General features: G+C 49.2%; 1 protein-coding gene and 1 long non-coding RNA gene across 2 annotated transcripts; one reads left to right on the top strand and one right to left on the bottom strand.

Moving 5' to 3' along the window:
- LOC115385662 (uncharacterized) lies at positions 1-3,202 on the top strand. The gene is made up of 2 exons (XR_003931160.1): positions 1-220; positions 3,018-3,202. It is a non-coding gene; the product is annotated as an uncharacterized LOC115385662 (long non-coding RNA).
- On the bottom strand, positions 3,061-12,603 carry tmx2b (thioredoxin-related transmembrane protein 2b). The gene is made up of 8 exons (XM_030087737.1): positions 12,091-12,603; positions 10,456-10,516; positions 7,596-7,709; positions 6,948-7,024; positions 5,848-5,954; positions 5,572-5,637; positions 4,996-5,125; positions 3,061-4,103 (listed from the first exon to the last, which is right to left on the bottom strand). Exons 1-8 carry the CDS (start codon positions 12,277-12,279, stop codon positions 3,915-3,917), a joined length of 933 nt encoding a protein of 310 aa, XP_029943597.1. The 5' UTR covers positions 12,280-12,603; the 3' UTR covers positions 3,061-3,914.
- Between the last annotated feature and the right edge of the window lie 4,407 nt (positions 12,604-17,010).

Below are 17,010 nucleotides of genomic sequence, written 5' to 3' on the forward strand. Positions count from 1 at the left end.
CCTGATCACAGGTCCATAATCCCTGATCACAGGTTCATAATCCCTGATCACAGGTCCATAACCCCTGATCACAGGTTCATAATCCCTGATCACAGGTTCATAATCCCTGATCACAGGTTCACAACAGCTGTGATCAGTCAGTGGTGATATCAGTTATTTCCTAACATGCCAGTGAGTTTTATGACAAGGTTCTTCCTGGTGTGTGTGTGTGTGTGTGTGTGTGTGTGTGTGTGTGTGTGTGTGTGTGTGTGTGTGTGTGTGTGTGTGTGTGTTTTGTACATTGTGAACAGTGGACTGCAGCATGCACTTCTGAGTCGCCGCCACTCTGGGGTCTCTGTGTGCAAAAGACTGACTTTTCTAGAACATGAACTCCTCGAACAATTGCCTTGGAGATTCAAGTGTCGTATTTTTTTTATTGTACCTATTTAATTTGACCTTGTTTTCTATGGATTTCTATGGACTCTTGAATTTTTTCAAATGGCCTTTTTCTTCTGTCAGTGTGAGCATGTCTAAAATCCAGATGTGTGACGGCTCTGGTGTGAGGAGTCTCACGTGGAGTCCCACAGTCACAGCTGGCTTTGTACCGTCCTTCAGTGGTGAGAATAAAGATTTGGTCCCGACCCCATGTGGCCTCCTCTTCATCACATCGCTCTGAAGTGTCTTTTCTGCTCCGTGTGTGTGTGAGAGAGAGAGAGAGAGAGTGCCAACACATCCAGGTTAGAGGAGAAACGGGGGGTCAAGCAGAGGAGAGGCCAGTCCACCACGGGTCTGGTTCTTCATCTGAATGCTGCAGTCATTTTGGCTTCTGCTTCTGTAGTGTGTGTGTGTGTGATGATGATGATTGATTTTTATTTCGGACACAGCGGCGATCCATAGAAAAGAAATAATAAAATACAGAAGAGAGGAACACACATACACAACAAGACACACATTCCAACATCAAGTGTTTACATACAGGCTAAAACACCAACGCCTCCAGAGCCTTGAAGTGAACCGAACCGTACTCAGAGCAGGATTTACCAGTGCAGAAATAATGCCGTTCGTTAATTTAGACATTCTACACATCCAGCTGAACATCAGGTTCCTGATACAGCAGGACATGTAGGACATCAGCACTATCAAACCTTAGGCTTGTCCTGCTCCCTCTGGGCACGCTGAGCAGCATCCTCAGCCGTCACGATGCCACCTGAGTCTCATGGAGCTCCTTCTGTAGTGCCGCCACAAGTGGGCAGTGTACACCGGGGTGCAGAAGGTTTTGAAAAGAGTTATCTTAACAGGCAACGAGCACATACTACATTTTCTCTTCAGCATGTTGGCCTGAGCAGACGTCATACGGCATTGTCTTTGAATGTCCCTATCACCAGACAGGTCGTCACTCTGACAGTGTCCTGGATATTTACCTTCTTCACATGTTTTAAGGACAGTACCAGAAAGAGAGAAGACAGGGAAAGACAATTCCCTTCCTTGCTTCTGACGATCATGATGTTACTCTTTTTTCCATTAAATTTAATATCAAAATCAGAGCTATATTGAGAGCATACTCTGCATAGCTGCTGGAGGCCAGCGCTGCATGGACACAGGACGACCACATCATCTGCCTACATCAGGTGGTTCACAACAGCATCTCCAATCATACCGCCTGTTCTACAGCTGTTCAGTTGGTTTGATAACTCATCAATGTAGATATTAAAGAGAAATGGAGATAAAATACTCCCCTGCCTCACTCCATTGCATACGTTAAAGGGGGCAGATGTAGAATCACCCCATTTCACATGGTCTGGTGTGAGTACCAGAAAGTCAGAATTCTTCTAGTGACATGGGAACCCCTCTATTATGCAATTTATAAAACAATTTTTCATGATTCACACGATCAATGAAACACATAAAAATTGTGGAATTATGTCTGTTGTACAAATCCAGAATCTCTTTAAGAGCAAAGATACATGCGTCTGTGCCGCGTTGAGGTTTAAAACCAGACTGGTCATCAGAGGTCCGGATAAACTGTTCCAGCCTATTCAATATAGTCCTCTCCAGGACCTGAGATAGGATACTGGCCAGGCCGATAGGCCGGTAGCTATCTGAACTATTGATTTTCCCAGTTTCATCTTTAATGATTGGCAGTAATAGAACAGATAAAATAGAATCAGATAAAACACCATGAAGTAAGAACCCCGTAAAGCAGATGGCAATTAGCACACAGAGTTTTCTGCTCGCAAACCTCAAGGGCTCTGCAGATATCTTGTCCATACCACATGCTTTATTGTTTTTTAGCATCATTATTGCATCATGGGCCTCTTGTGAGGAGATGGTCACATCTTCATTAGTATCAATGGTGCCCACTGTGGGGATGGTACTCTTAACACAGTTAAAAAGCTCATAGTAATGTTTCCTCCAGAGCTGAGAAATTTCCTCAGAGCCACTGACACCATCGATATTGGTTGGTAAAGAAGTTTTACAATTATCCATTATCTTAATTTCTTTCCAGAAATCATTGGGATTACTGTTTTGTAGATTTTGTGCAAGAGAATCAGACCTCATTGTATTTTCATTCCTTTTGATGAGGCGTAGAGCATATTTAAAACTTGCACGTGCCTGTTTCTTATACTCAAATAAAGGACCATATTTCGGTCTGCCTGACTCAACCCAGACCTTAAAGCCCTTCTAGCCTCAGCATGGAACTCTCCCATAGTCATTCCAGCCTGGCTCAGCTCTGTGTAGTTTGGACTTCAGTAGAGGCGTACATGAGACATGGAGGGATTCCACAATATTGTCATACAGGGAGCATAGAGCAGTGGCACGTAGGGCGCATCCTTTGGTAATTTAATGTTACTCAACAAGGCATCAGACTGTGCATAATATTTATCAAGATCTTCCTGAGTGAGATTGCACCATCCTATTCTCCCCTCAGGAGCGCTGCTGTCTGCTGATAGAGGAGCCAAAAAGGCACATGGTCAGCAATGGCAAAGTCATAATGAATCCTCACGGCCTCTAAAGAATCATGAGCATCAGCTGTGCAGATGTGTGTGTGTCTGTGTGTAACAATGAAGCAGACTGCAGTGACTTCATGGTTAGGTCAATTTATTGTTTTGCCGTCCTCAGCAGCTCCTCCAATCTGTAGCAGGAATGAAATGTAACATGGCCCAAACAAAACAACATCTACAACACCTAAAAAATAACAATCATAAAGAAAAGAAATGGAAGAAAGATATTCAATGTACAAACACCTTCCTCATCTTTTGTTAGAAACAATGCAGCAGCTAGAGTCCACTCAAAGATAAGACGATTAAAAACAACATGAAGACAAGTTTTCGTTACTGTGTTACGGAATGCAAACTTTAAATGATACACACACACCCTAGCCCAGTCCAGGAACCTGGTTCAACCTGTGGCTCTGCAGCCTGTCGGGGTCTCTTGATGTGCAGTCAGGGTACAGGAGACGACTGAAGCTAATGAGATTACAGCAGCTGTGGTTCCATACGGCAGACGTTCTTGATCAATAAAGAAACATCCATCGGCAGAGAGTTTCCTCAAGTACCCTTCCAACCGCAATAAAACACTGACTGAATTCATTTTAACAGTGCGAGTATAAAAACAGTCATCACAAACAAAACTAACTGGGAATCAGAGACATAATTCTAAAGAAACCATCAAAACAACAAAATCACTCGGTCTGAAGTCAAAGCCTGGAATGAAAACATGTAAAAACAGCAGGAAGTGATGGAAGCTGTGTGTGTGTGTGTGTGTGTGTGTGTGTGTGTGTGTGTGTGTGTGTGTGTGTGTGTGTGTGTGTGTGTGTGTGTGTGTGTGTCCTGCAGAAATGTCTCCACAGCGACTCAGGTCTCTCAGAGTGGAGGCTGGGGGTTAATCTGAAGTGAAGAGGAAGGAGTGTGTGATGCTCGGATCTCCAGCTCCTCCTACTTGTCCTTCTTGGATTCGGGTGCCGCCGGCCCCCCCGGGGGTCCAGACAGTCCGGGCTGCTCTGGCTCCTCCTCCTCGGGGACGGGGGGGAAGCAGGACGGGCTCAGCGCGTCTCCTTTGTTCTTGCCAAGCTTCTTGGATTTCTGGTAGAGCTCATTGAGGTTGAATTCTCGGATGATGTTCTCCTGGAACACAGCAAGGCTCCGTCACCGAACGGTGAAGACGCGTTCACCGAACGCCATTTTGCGTCAAAAATCGCATCAACGCGAGAAGCTGAACGCGCGTCAATTCTGAGGCCTGATGCTGAACAACGCGGGGCCAATAGCCGCGTTCACACGGAATGCGTCAAACGCGTCGCGTCTGGTGGGAAGGCGGGGCTTCCGGCCGTATTTCCTGTGTTAGCTTAGCATCATGGCTAACCCTGTTGAGCGGACGTCTTGGATTTGTTTGCTCCATGAAGCCAGACGACGACGCCGTCGGCGGACAGGACGCCGTGCCTGGAGCACGATATGATCCACAGACGGTCGGAGTTTGGCGAGTTTCACTATTTGCTCCAGAAGCTGCGCCGGGACGAGTGTGACTTTCCCTGGCCCCGCCCCCTGACCTACGTCACCATGGACACGCTCTATGATTGGTTTGCTGCAAAATCGCGACGCGTCAAAGTTCAGATTTCCCAACTTAAGCGTCAGACACAAATTGCGACGCTTCGCAAAATCGCAGCGGCCGATGCGTCAACGCATCTGACGCGTCGCGGCTGGAACGCGCGTTCCCATTTGTTTTCAATTGTATTTTGACCAGAGGTGGGAGGTTGGAGCCTGATCAAGTCGTCTCCACGCCATGTTTTGCTCTGACCATGTACCACACCAGGTGAATCTAATCAGCCCTGCTCCTCAGCTGGTCTGTGGTACAAGGTGAGGGCAGAAACATGACAGGGAGACGACTTGATCAGGCTCCAACCTCCCACCTCTGATTTTGACGCAAAATCGCGGAAAGCATTTGGCGGTGTGAACGCAGCTTGACTCTCCACCGAGGAGAGGTGCACCACCCCTCCACCCCTCTCCACCCCTCCACCCTCACCTCCGTGAAGCTCCAGGACACTGCTCGACCCTTTTTGTCCACCTGGGGGCGTCGCAGCACCTCCTTCCCCCCCTGGAACAGTACCAAGGAGGGCAGCTGCTTGGACAGGGGAGAGGCAGACACCTTGTACCTGCAGAGAGAACAGCTTGAGAGGCGCAGCTGGAGGGAACAGCTGGAGAGAACAGCTGGAGGGAACAGCTGAGAGGAGCAACTGAGGGAACAGCTGGAGGGAACAGCTGAGAGGAGCAACTGAGGGAACAGCTGGAGAGAACAGCTGGAGGGAACAGCTGGAGGGAACAGCTGAGAGGAGCAACTGAGGGAACAGCTGGAGAGAACAGCTGGAGGGAACAGCTGAGAGGAGCAACTGAGGGAACAGCTGGAGAGAACAGCTGGAGGGAACAGCTGAGAGGAGCAACTGAGGGAACAGCTGGAGGGAACAGCTGAGAGGAGCAACTAAGGGAACAGCTGGAGAGAACAGCTGAGAGGAGCAACTGAGGGAACAGGCAAGAGGAACAACTGAGAGAACAGCTGAGAGAAGAGATGAGCAGCACTGCAGCAGTAAAAAACAGAACCTACCTCTTAGAAACTTCTCCATAGCGCCCAATGTCCACTTTCCCAAACTTCAAGCCTGCACAGTTATACCTGCAGAGAGGAGCAGAGAGGAGGCGGGAGGAGGAGGAGGAGGAGGAGGAGGGAGGAGGAGGAGGAGGAGGAGGAGGGAGGAGGGAGGAGGGAGGAGGGAGGAGGGAGGAGGGAGGAGGAGGGAGGAGGAGGAGGAGGAGGAGGGAGGAGGAGGGAGGAGGAGGAGGGGGAGGAGGCTCTCCTCCAGAGGAGCAGGAGCAGGAGTCTTACTTCAGAGACAGATCTGCGTAGACCGAGGCGAAGGACTGACACTCCGGAGACCAGTTTGCAAAGAATTCTACAATCCACGTCACACGTCCATCTCTGTCCAGCTCGTCCTGGACAATCAGAGCAAACACACCCCACATCATCTTCATCATCATCATCAGTATCATCATCTTTAAAGGGACTTAAGGCAACTTTACTAAATGTACCTCAGTGCTGCCACAATAGGCGCTGTGGGGAACTGCAGCCACCAGCCAAGGCGGCACGGTAGCGCGCAACGGCTTGGGTCATTTTGTTTTTTGACTCAGGAGATAACGCTGATAGAGCCCTTTTTTTCTTCATGGCGGCACTTTTTTGTGGGCTTTGAGTGGTTGCAGGTCGTTTGATGGCTGCTGAAGAATCCATTTGCAGCAGGGTTTCCTGCAGGACAAAAGTTTGGCTGGGGGGGGGGGGCCTGTTTTTATTTTTTTATTTTTTTTTGGGGGGTGGGGGGGGGGCGGGGAGGGCGTGTGGTGCCGCGGGGAATGCTACTAATGTGAGCCGTCGGCTCGGAGGCGGGCTTCCGCAGCTAACGTAGCTGCCGGTGTTCGACCGTTGGACAGTTTTTTTTTTTTGTCTCCTCTCCGTTGTCCGGGCGCTGCACAATTGAGTGCGGGCGGGGCGCCCGGACAGAAAAGGTCTGGCGGAAACTGCCTGCAGTGTTATAGTCCGTGTCCACGGCGGCCATGTTCTTCCTGTTCCAGAGCTGTCGGCAACGCGCATACAGCGTCAATTTACATCACATCCCCACGACTGCGCGGGAAATTCGGACCCCGAACTGCAACAAATTCTGTGGCCCACAGCCTGTACAAGGCAACAGACAGATACGCAGATCAGCCTGTTATTTCAGGTTTTTATTGCTTCACAGCCCATCAGCATTGAATAAACTGGAAATGCATGTGTAGTTTTTCAAAAATCTTGCCTTAAGTCCCTTTAATACCAGCATCAATCATCTTCATCATTAGGACCATCATCATCATCTTCATTAATCATCATATGAAAGTCATCGGGATCATCATCCATCTTCACCACAGAAACACAGAAACATGTTTGTACTTTTTACTCACATCGATGGTTTTGTCATTGAAGTATTTGATGTATTCTGGTCCCATGTAGAGGGGTGGCTTACACGTCATCAAAAACACTGAAACACACAGAGAGAGAGAGCGAGAGAGAGAGCAACAGAGCGAGAGAGAGAGAGCGAGAGAGCGCGAGAGAGAGAGAGAGAGAGAGCGCGCGCGCGAGAGAGAGAGAGAGCACGAGAGCAAGAGCAAGAGCAAGAGGGAGAGAGAGAGAGAGAGCGAGAGAGCGAGAGAGCGAGAGAGCGAGAGCGCGAGAGCGCGAGAGAGCGAGAGAGAGAGAGAGAGAGAGAGAGTTCACTTGCAGTGAAATCAAAGGCAAACAGTCCTGGTTTCGTGATGGTGTGGCTGACGACTGACATCCCTGACACAGGTCTGCCAATGATCCGAAACACATCAGCGTGCATTGAAAGAGAACAGCACAGGATCCAGAAGGTTCTGGATCAGAGAAACCAGCAGAGGTCCTGTTCAGACGTCCCATGGTCTGGATGTCTGTGCTGCAAGACTTCTACAACCTGAACAAACTCAACATGAACTTCAATACCCTGGGACAGTGTGTGTGTGTGTGTGTGTGTGTGTGTGTGTGTGTGTGTGTGTGTGTGTGTGTGTGTGTGTGTGTGTGTGTGTTGGACTGACCGATGCACAGAGTGAGGTACAGAAGTCCCATTCTGATATCCAGTCTGAAGAACAGGATCACATTAGCCACTTTGCTGAACAGGATGATGTTTCCCACATGCTGCTCAACCGTGACTGACACACAGAGACACAGAGAGACACAGAGAGACAGAGACACACAGAGACACACAGAGACACACAGAGACACACAGAGACACACAGAGACAGAGAAGGAGAAGTTGGTCTGAAGGGCTCTTTCATTCACACAGTTCCTTTCAGGGATACACGGCTTGGTTTGCCCAAGTCTGGGTTCACTTGAACTGATCATTGGTCGAGTGAAACAACACTATGTCTGTAAAAACCATTACCTTCCAGATTATAGAGCATCTTCCTCCTCTAGCATCCAGATTATAGAGCATCTTCCTCCTCTAACACCAGATTATAGAGCATCTTCCTCCTCTGACATCAGATTATAGAGCATCTTCCGCCTCTGACACCAGATTATAGAGCATCTTCCTCCTCTGACATCAGATTATAGAGCATCTTCCTCCTCTGACATCAGATTATAGAGCATCTTCCTCCTCTGACACCAGATTATAGAGCATCTTCCTCCTCTGACATCAGATTATAGAGCATCTTCCTCCTCTGACACCAGATTATAGAGCATCTTCCTCCTCTGACATCAGATTATAGAGCATCTTCCGCCTCTGACACCAGATTATAGAGCATCTTCCTCCTCTGACATCAGATTATAGAGCATCTTCCTCCTCTGACATCAGATTATAGAGCATCTTCCGCCTCTGACACCAGATTATAGAGCATCTTCCTCCTCTGACATCAGATTATAGAGCATCTTCCTCCTCTGACACCAGATTATAGAGCATCTTCCTCCTCTGACATCAGATTATAGAGCATCTTCCTCCTCTGACATCAGATTATAGAGCATCTTCCTCCTCTGACACCAGATTATAGAGCATCTTCCTCTTCTAACATCTAGATTATAGAGCATCTTCCTCCTCTGACATCAGATTATAGAGCATCTTCCTCCTCTAACATCCAGATTATAGAGCATCTTCCTCCTCTAACATCAGATTATAGAGCATCTTCCTCCTCTGACATCAGATTATAGAGCATCTTCCTCCTCTGACATCAGATTATAGAGCATCTTCCTCTTCTAACATCCAGATTCTAGAGCATTTCCCTCCTCTGACATCAGATTATAGAGCATCTTCCTCCTCTAACATCCAGATTATAGAGCATCTTCCTCCTCTGACATCAGATTATAGAGCATCTTCCTCCTCTGACATCAGATTATAGAGCATCTTCCTCCTCTGACATCAGATTATAGAGCATCTTCCTCCTCTAACATCCAGATTATAGAGCATCTTCCTCCTCTAACATCAGATTATGGAGCATCTTCCTCCTCTGACATCAGATTATAGAGCATCTTCCTCCTCTGACATCAGATTATAGAGCATCTTCCTCCTCTGACACCAGATTATAGAGCATCTTCCTCCTCTGACACCAGATTATAGAGCATCTTCCTCTTCTAACATCCAGATTCTAGAGCATTTCCCTCCTCTGACATCAGATTATAGAGCATCTTCCTCCTCTGACATCAGATTATAGAGCATCTTCCTCCTCTAACATCCAGATTCTAGAGCATTTCCCTCCTCTGACATCAGATTATAGAGCATCTTCCTCCTCTAACATCCAGACTCTAGAGCATCTTCCTCCTCTGACATCAGATTATAGAGCATCTTCCTCCTCTGACACCAGATTACAGAGCATCTTCCTCCTCTGACACCAGATTATAGAGCATCTTCCTCTAACACCAGATTATAGAGCACCTTCCTCCTTTAACATCAGATTATAGAGCATCTTCCTCCTCTAACATCAGATTATAGAGCATCTTCCTCCTCTAACATCAGATTATAGAGCATCTCCCTGTTCTGACACCAGATTATAGAGCATCTTCCTGTTCTAACACCAGATTATAGAGCATCTTCCTCCTCTAACATCCAGATTATAGAGCATCTTCCTCCTCTGACACCAGATTATAGAGCATCTTCCTCCTCTGACATCAGATTATAGAGCGTCTTCCTCCTCTAACATCAGATTATAGAGCATCTTCCTCCTCTGACATCAGATTATAGAGCATCTTCCTCCTCTGACACCAGATTACAGAGCATCTTCCTCCTCTGACACCAGATTATAGAGCATCTTCCTCTAACACCAGATTATAGAGCACCTTCCTCCTTTAACATCAGATTATAGAGCATCTTCCTCCTCTAACATCAGATTATAGAGCATCTTCCTCCTCTAACATCAGATTATAGAGCATCTCCCTGTTCTGACACCAGATTATAGAGCATCTTCCTGTTCTAACACCAGATTATAGAGCATCTTCCTCCTCTAACATCCAGATTATAGAGCATCTTCCTCCTCTGACACCAGATTATAGAGCATCTTCCTCCTCTGACATCAGATTATAGAGCGTCTTCCTCCTCTAACATCAGATTATAGAGCATCTTCCTCCTCTGACATCAGATTATAGAGCATCTTCCTCCTCTGACATCAGATTATAGAGCATCTTCCTCCTCTGACATCAGATTATAGAGCATCTTCCTGCACGACCAGATGAACTGACCACCCAGGGCTCCCAGCTATGGCCACACTGTAATGATGATGTGATGAGTTTTAACATCATGGCATGTGGAAGGAGGCAGGAGAACATCTGAGCGTTGTTCCTTTTTCCCTCATGGTAAATGAGTAGTGGTAGACAGATGATAAAGTAATCCCACATCCTTGAAAAGTGAGAACTCAGATTGGAAATAGGTTTTTAATTTTTGCTAAGTGACACAGGACATGACAGACTTACTCGCTCTGCGGTTCTTCATCATAACGATGGCACTGAGGAACATCAGGATCTCCACCTCTCTCTGAGAACAGAGATCGCAGTTAGAACTGTGTGTGAGTGTGAGTGTGTGTGTGTGTGTGTGTGTGTTTTACCTCTTTCAGGGCAGAATTTGGTGCAGTCACACCTCAAACAACAGGAGTGTGACCTGCCACAGACCTCCGGTGACCCTGTATCCATACAGAGGCACCACCTGGCCTCACACAGGATGGACTGTCACACCCACACCTTCAGTACAAGTGTTTGTGTGTGCTGTACTCCAACTCGTCATTAAATTCAAAAGGCATAACAAAAAGCTGGTGAGAACACTGCAGGCTAAATGGCTGGTGTTATAAATTGATTGGTTTCTGTGTTAACTGGTGACACCCTTCCTTCAGCATCAATGGCCGTTGCTCATAACAACCGATTTCCTTCTGTTTACTCCTCTTTTATTTAATTACCTCTGCAGCTCCTCCACCACCACCGGAGAACCTCTGCAGCTCCTCCACCACCACCGGAGAACCTCTGCAGCTCCTCCACCACCACCGGAGAACCTCTGCAGCTCCACCACCACCACCGGAGAACCTCTGCAGCTCCTCCACCACCACTGGAGAACCTCTGCAGCTCCTCCACCACCACCGGAGAACCTCTGCAGCTCCACCACCACCACTGGAGAACCTCTGCAGCTCCTCCACCACCACTGGAGAACCTCTGCAGCTCCACCACCACCACTGGAGAACCTCTGCAGCTCCTCCACCACCACTGGAGAACCTCTGCAGCTCCTCCACCACCACTGGAGAACCTCTGCAGCTCCACCACCACCACTGGAGAACCTCTGCAGCTCCTCCACCACCACCGGAGAACCTCTGCAGCTCCTCCACCACCACTGGAGAACCTCTGCAGCTCCTCCACCACCACTGGAGAACCTCTGCAGCTCCACCACCACCACCGGAGAACCTCTGCAGCTCCTCCACCACCACTGGAGAACCTCTGCAGCTCCTCCACCACCACCGGAGAACCTCTGCAGCTCCTCCACCACCACTGGAGAACCTCTGCAGCTCCTCCACCACCACCGGAGAACCTCTGCAGCTCCACCACCACCACCGGAGAACCTCTGCAGCTCCACCACCACCACCGGAGAACCTCTGCAGCTCCACCACCACCACCGGAGAACCTCTGCAGCTCCTCCACCACCACCGGAGAACCTCTGCAGCTCCTCCACCACCACCGGAGAACCTCTGCAGCTCCACCACCACCACCGGAGAACCTCTGCAGCTCCACAAGCCTCGTGATCTGAATAGACATCTCTTAACTTCCAATAGATCCATCAGGTCCATCTTTAACGTCAGGCTCTTCGGATGTCTGCCACATCAGACATGTATAACATCAAATGCTTTTAAAATCTAATTTTCAGACATCAGATATCTATTACAGTGGACGTCTTAATCGTGTTATTGTTTCTGTACATGGTTTGTGGCAGTAGGTGCTAGAGGAGCTGGACACCAGTTAGCAGGGGAACCAGAACTTCCATAACACGCTCCGTGAAGCGGCTCGCCGACGCGCTTTCTCCCAGTGTTTTTTTTTTTGGGGGGGGGGGGGGGGGGGGGCGGCGGTACTGACCCAGTCGAAGTCGCAGGAGTTCCCGTCCTCTCGCTGTGTGGACAGGTGGTCGCAGACACCGGGGGTCTTCCGGACAGCCAGGAAAGCTACCGCCATGAAGAGAGAGGCTACATAGTAGGGCTTCAGCAGCCACTTGTACACCTGCGGCAGGTGGTAGAGGAAGGCGAACAGCGGCGTCAACAGAGCCATGGCTTCTGCGCGAGGACCGGGACCGGGACCGGGAGCGGGACCGGGAGCGGGAGCAAGAGCGAGGGACGGCTGCAGCTGGAGCCGTTAGCTTGAGACGGACGGCGGAGTGCTGCCGGGCCGAGCTGCGGAGGCAGCTGAACTGCTTCCGCTTCACGATTCCACTGAAAACACGGCGACGCGGCGGCGCTCGGAAACGGCCATGATTCAGTCCGACTCCCCGCTGTGCGGCGGCGCTGGAGCGACACGCGCAGGTTTACAGGCAGTTTTTCTCTTTAAAGGTACTTTCTATCGACTTTTATTGTGAACAAATGAGGGCAGACTTCCTGTGTGGCTCGAGCTAAAGGGGCGGGAACAACAGCCGGAGGTCAACCAGGACGAAGGCCGTTGATTGGTCAGCACCAGACACACACTGCAGCTGATTGGTCAGCAGCAGACAGGCTGCAGCTGATTGGTCAGCAGCAGACAGGCTGCAGCTGATTGGTCAGCAGCAGACACACACTGCAGCTGATTGGTCAGCAGCAGACAGGCTGCAGCTGATTGGTCAGCAGCAGACAGGCTGCAGCTGATTGGTCAGCAGCAGACACACACTGCAGCTGATTGGTCAGCAGCAGACAGGCTGCAGCTGATTGCAATACACCAGTTTCTTCCTTTCCTATGAGCTCCCTATATTGATGTATAACAAAAACAATCAGTTGAAATGACCAGATTGTGTAAATCTTGCAGACATGCAGACAACAAGCTAGAGTTTCTCCAGCTGTTTAAACGGCGGTTTGTCCAGACTGACAGTCGTTACTACCAGGCGGCAGATGGCAGTGGAGCTCCTCCCTGTGAAACCTGTACCTGAGCACCTGGAACCCCGACGAATCAGAACCAAGAAGTGGTCTGGTTTGAGGATGGGTCTTTGAGTATGATGTACAAATTATTCTCAGTGGAAAAGACAACCTGACCTGTGGCGTGAAGAACCACCAGACCAGGCGGTACGGAAATGAGACAGACTAGTACACCCTGGACAGTTGTTCTTTGATTGACAGTTGTTCTCAGCTGATTGACTGAAGTCTATTTCCGTAAATGGCCATAATAATCACATGACCATTGAGTGTGACCATTGACTGTATAAAGGATAGATGTGGCAACCAAGCTCCAAAAATGAGGCCTCACCAGAACTGTCAGAAAGTTGCAATATCACGGTGTCCGCCAGGGCTGCTCCAAAAGGCTGTGACTATTGATTCCAATTCAAAATGAAACATCAATCAAACTGGATCGGCTGCAGCGAGGAGCGTGAACCACACGGCTGCTCCAGGGGGCCCACAAACACAGCGGTGAGGAAGAACCGTGCCGTTCCACTAGGGGGCCCCACGACGACAGGGTGAGCTCCACAGCCGAGCCGAGCGGGACCACGTTGGCGTAGGCGGCGGCCCGCCACACACCTGCACCGTGGTCATCCACGATGACGGCGGCCCGCCACACTACTTCTCTGGTGTGACCCTTTGGTGTAGAGGTCACGCCTTGGGCGGCTTCCAGAGCGGCCCTGGGGCGTAGAAGTCGGGCCCGGGGCCGTCCCTCGGATGTGAACTACCACTGAACTTTCAATCAATCAATCAATCAATTTATTTTTGTATAGCCCAGTATCACAACAACAGCTGCCTCAGAGGCTTCAAGATGTTACATTGGTCGGTAAAAGTAAAAACAGTGAATAAGCATAATGGTAATATGTCAATATTTACAGTAACGAGACAGAACGAAGCAACCACCGCCTTCGACCCTCACATCCGGCAAGAAAAAACTCCAAAAACCCAGTGGGAGAAGAAGAAATCTTGGGGAGAACCACAGTATGGAGGGATCCCTCTCCCAGGGACGGACAGCTTTGGCAACAGCTAGCATGAGACAATAAGAAGTAAAGCCTAGGACTATGTTGAGGACAGTCCGTTGGACTTTCCTCTCTTCTGTCCTGCAGACCAACTCAGGGGGCTGGGGGCCATTCCGGCCCTGTGTGACTGTGTTCAACTCTACATGATGACTGATTGCCCCTCCCCTTTCCTCTCTCAGGGCCAGTCTGGCAGACAGGGGAGGAGGTGGACTGCAGTGATGTTTGGCTAGTGAACAGGTTTTGTGTTTGTTTAAATAAAAAGACTTCACTTCACCGTGGGCTGCGTTCTCCCCGTGCTGTGGACCCTGTTGATGGTCAGAGAGCCATCACATAAACCCCAGTGGCGTTTAATGTCTGCAGGTTGGGGTGAGTTCCAGGTCGCCCATCACGATCTGGTTTCCAGGCATTGAAAATGACATATGATTAATTGCCCCACCTTAAAAATTTAGCACCAGCTGTGACTGCTGTGCTTCCATGCGTCCACAAGCCCCCCCCCCCCCCCCCCCCCCCCCCCCGCCCCGGGCCCATGATACTGACAAAATGAATATGGCACTACCTTTTCTTTAATGTTCATGGCACCCAAACTCTCTGGTGGCTCCCCTGTTTACAACACAAGAGGGATAAAATTCTTCCAGCAGTATGAATACACTTCTGAATCGAAAACAAATAATAAATAAATATTATTAGGAGAAATACAAAATGAGGTTGTTATTCAATGCAAAGAAACTATTTCAGAGATATTGGTCTGTCTTGAAAATCAAACTGAAGTCATTCAATGCAGAGAATTGTTTTTGCGGTTAAATGCAATTCGCTCTGCTCTGCTCAAAAAAAACCCTCCGTCAGTCCGTGATGGGGATGCAGTCATACAGTCCGGTCGGCACCAATCCAGGTCGGCCCTGGCCAACTCGGCACCGCCTCCGGGATACAGTCAAGTCGGCATCAAGCCAAGTCGGCCTCGCGGGGGGGGGCTCTCAAGTGGCCGAGTTGGTCGGTGCTGACTTGACTGTAAGCTGCTTACCAACTCGGCCAAAAGCCTGTTTTTTGTTGTAGGATGTAGGTTTTTGTGTTGTTTGTTTTTTGCCGCTGCGAGAGCGCAGATTTCCATTTACACCAACCTAGTTGATGTAAACAACAGTGAAATATAATAAAATATTTAATAAAAATTTAATAATAATGTAAATAATAAAAATTGGAGGAGTCTGTGCCTTCAGAGCGGACAGAGCGAACGTACAATGAAACTTTTCCTAATCACAGCTAAACGTGTTTTTATTCTGGTGTAAACTATCTATCCAATCTGTGGACAAAAATAACAATTTAAGATATTTAGTGATTTAAATAAGCAGCTTGTGTTTGTCACACTATCCGCTCAAAAGAAAAAAAAAAACAAACACAAAACAGAAAACACACACACGAATAAGCTCTCTGATTATCAAATGCAGAGGTCAGATTCTAAGACATTTAACTGTTTCCCTCCTCCGTACTGTAGAACTGAAATTTTCTGACAGGCTCATCACAGTCCTCACAGAGGGGGGGGGGGGGGGGGTCACGCTGACGGAGAAGCCGAAATGAACGAATGACCTGAGGGAATGAGCTCTCCGCTGATTCCTGTAGTGGAGATGAACGTCAGTATCGGAATGGAGGGAAATAATGACTAACACTAGAACTGCCAGCATTCTCCCCCCCTCCAAAGGCCGCAGCGGTCATCCGTGATGTCAGTGACATTATTTACAAGGTCACTAGGGGGCGCTTGATTTTTAAACGTACCCCATTGTTGTATTCTGAGGCATGAATTACTACTGTGGTCGTTTTCTAGGGGAAGAGTCTCATCGGTCATCCATCTGTCATCTGTCCTTTGTCCAACCCTCATCCATCCATAGTCCTTATAGAGACTGTCCTGGATGGACGATAGATGGATGATGACTGTATGTTCGTGGTCAGAGGTTGTGCCCCCTTCTGGTCTGTGGTCTTTCGGCTTAATAGGTGGTGGTCTCTGGTCTTGAGTCTTCATGGGTGGTGGTCTCTGGTCTTGGGTGGTGGTCTCTGGTCTTGAGCCTTTATGGGTGGTGGTCTCTGGTCTTGAGTCTTCATGGGTGGTGGTCTCTGGTCTTGAGTCTTCATGGGTGGTGGTCTGTGGTCTTGAGCCTCTCTATGGGTGCTGGTCTCTGGTGGTCTCTACTCTTGAGTCTTCATGTTCTTTTCCGTCCATTGTGATGGATTTTCAGAGTCGCCGTGTGGCCGAGCTGTCAGGCCTGATCCCCTCGTACACGGTCACCGCGCGGCGCGGGGCGGACGCGGAGCGGCGTGTTCAGGCGTCCCTCTCTCACAGCGCGGTCTGCCTGAGCGGGTTGTCCGCGGCGACGGGCTGCTGTGTGACATGTCTGAAGTAACTCCAGAGGCGTTTCGGGAGCGAAAGGATGTTTATTCCCAAGAGCAGCATCCAGGAACGTGCATCAGCATCGGGAGTCAAACACACAACACAGTGCGGCTTCCGTAGCTCCGGCATAGACCTGTAGATATAGATCTCTAGATATGTGTATCTAGACACGCGCTCCTCTCAACTGCGCCGAATAGTAAATTCAAACGGAACATATATCTGCAGATATGACAACTAGGACCTGTCTTCATTGTTTTCAATGGGACCCGCTCCAAGCCGCGGAAAACCAGACGGAGCGGAGCTGGAAGCCTCTGGGGAGACGGTCTGTGGGACAGGAGCTCAGTGCTGCAGGGGAAGCCTGGTTGACACGAGATGTGTGTTTATGTCGTTGGTTTCAACGGGACGCCGCGCACAGCCCGCTCAAGTCCGCGCAGAAAAATAGACTTGATTTCTATTTAGAAACCGCCGCGCGGATTTGGACGGGCCACGC

This window comes from Salarias fasciatus, unplaced genomic scaffold, assembly GCF_902148845.1.
Source record: "Salarias fasciatus unplaced genomic scaffold, fSalaFa1.1, whole genome shotgun sequence".
In the NCBI taxonomy this organism is placed as follows: Eukaryota; Metazoa; Chordata; class Actinopteri; order Blenniiformes; family Blenniidae; genus Salarias; species Salarias fasciatus.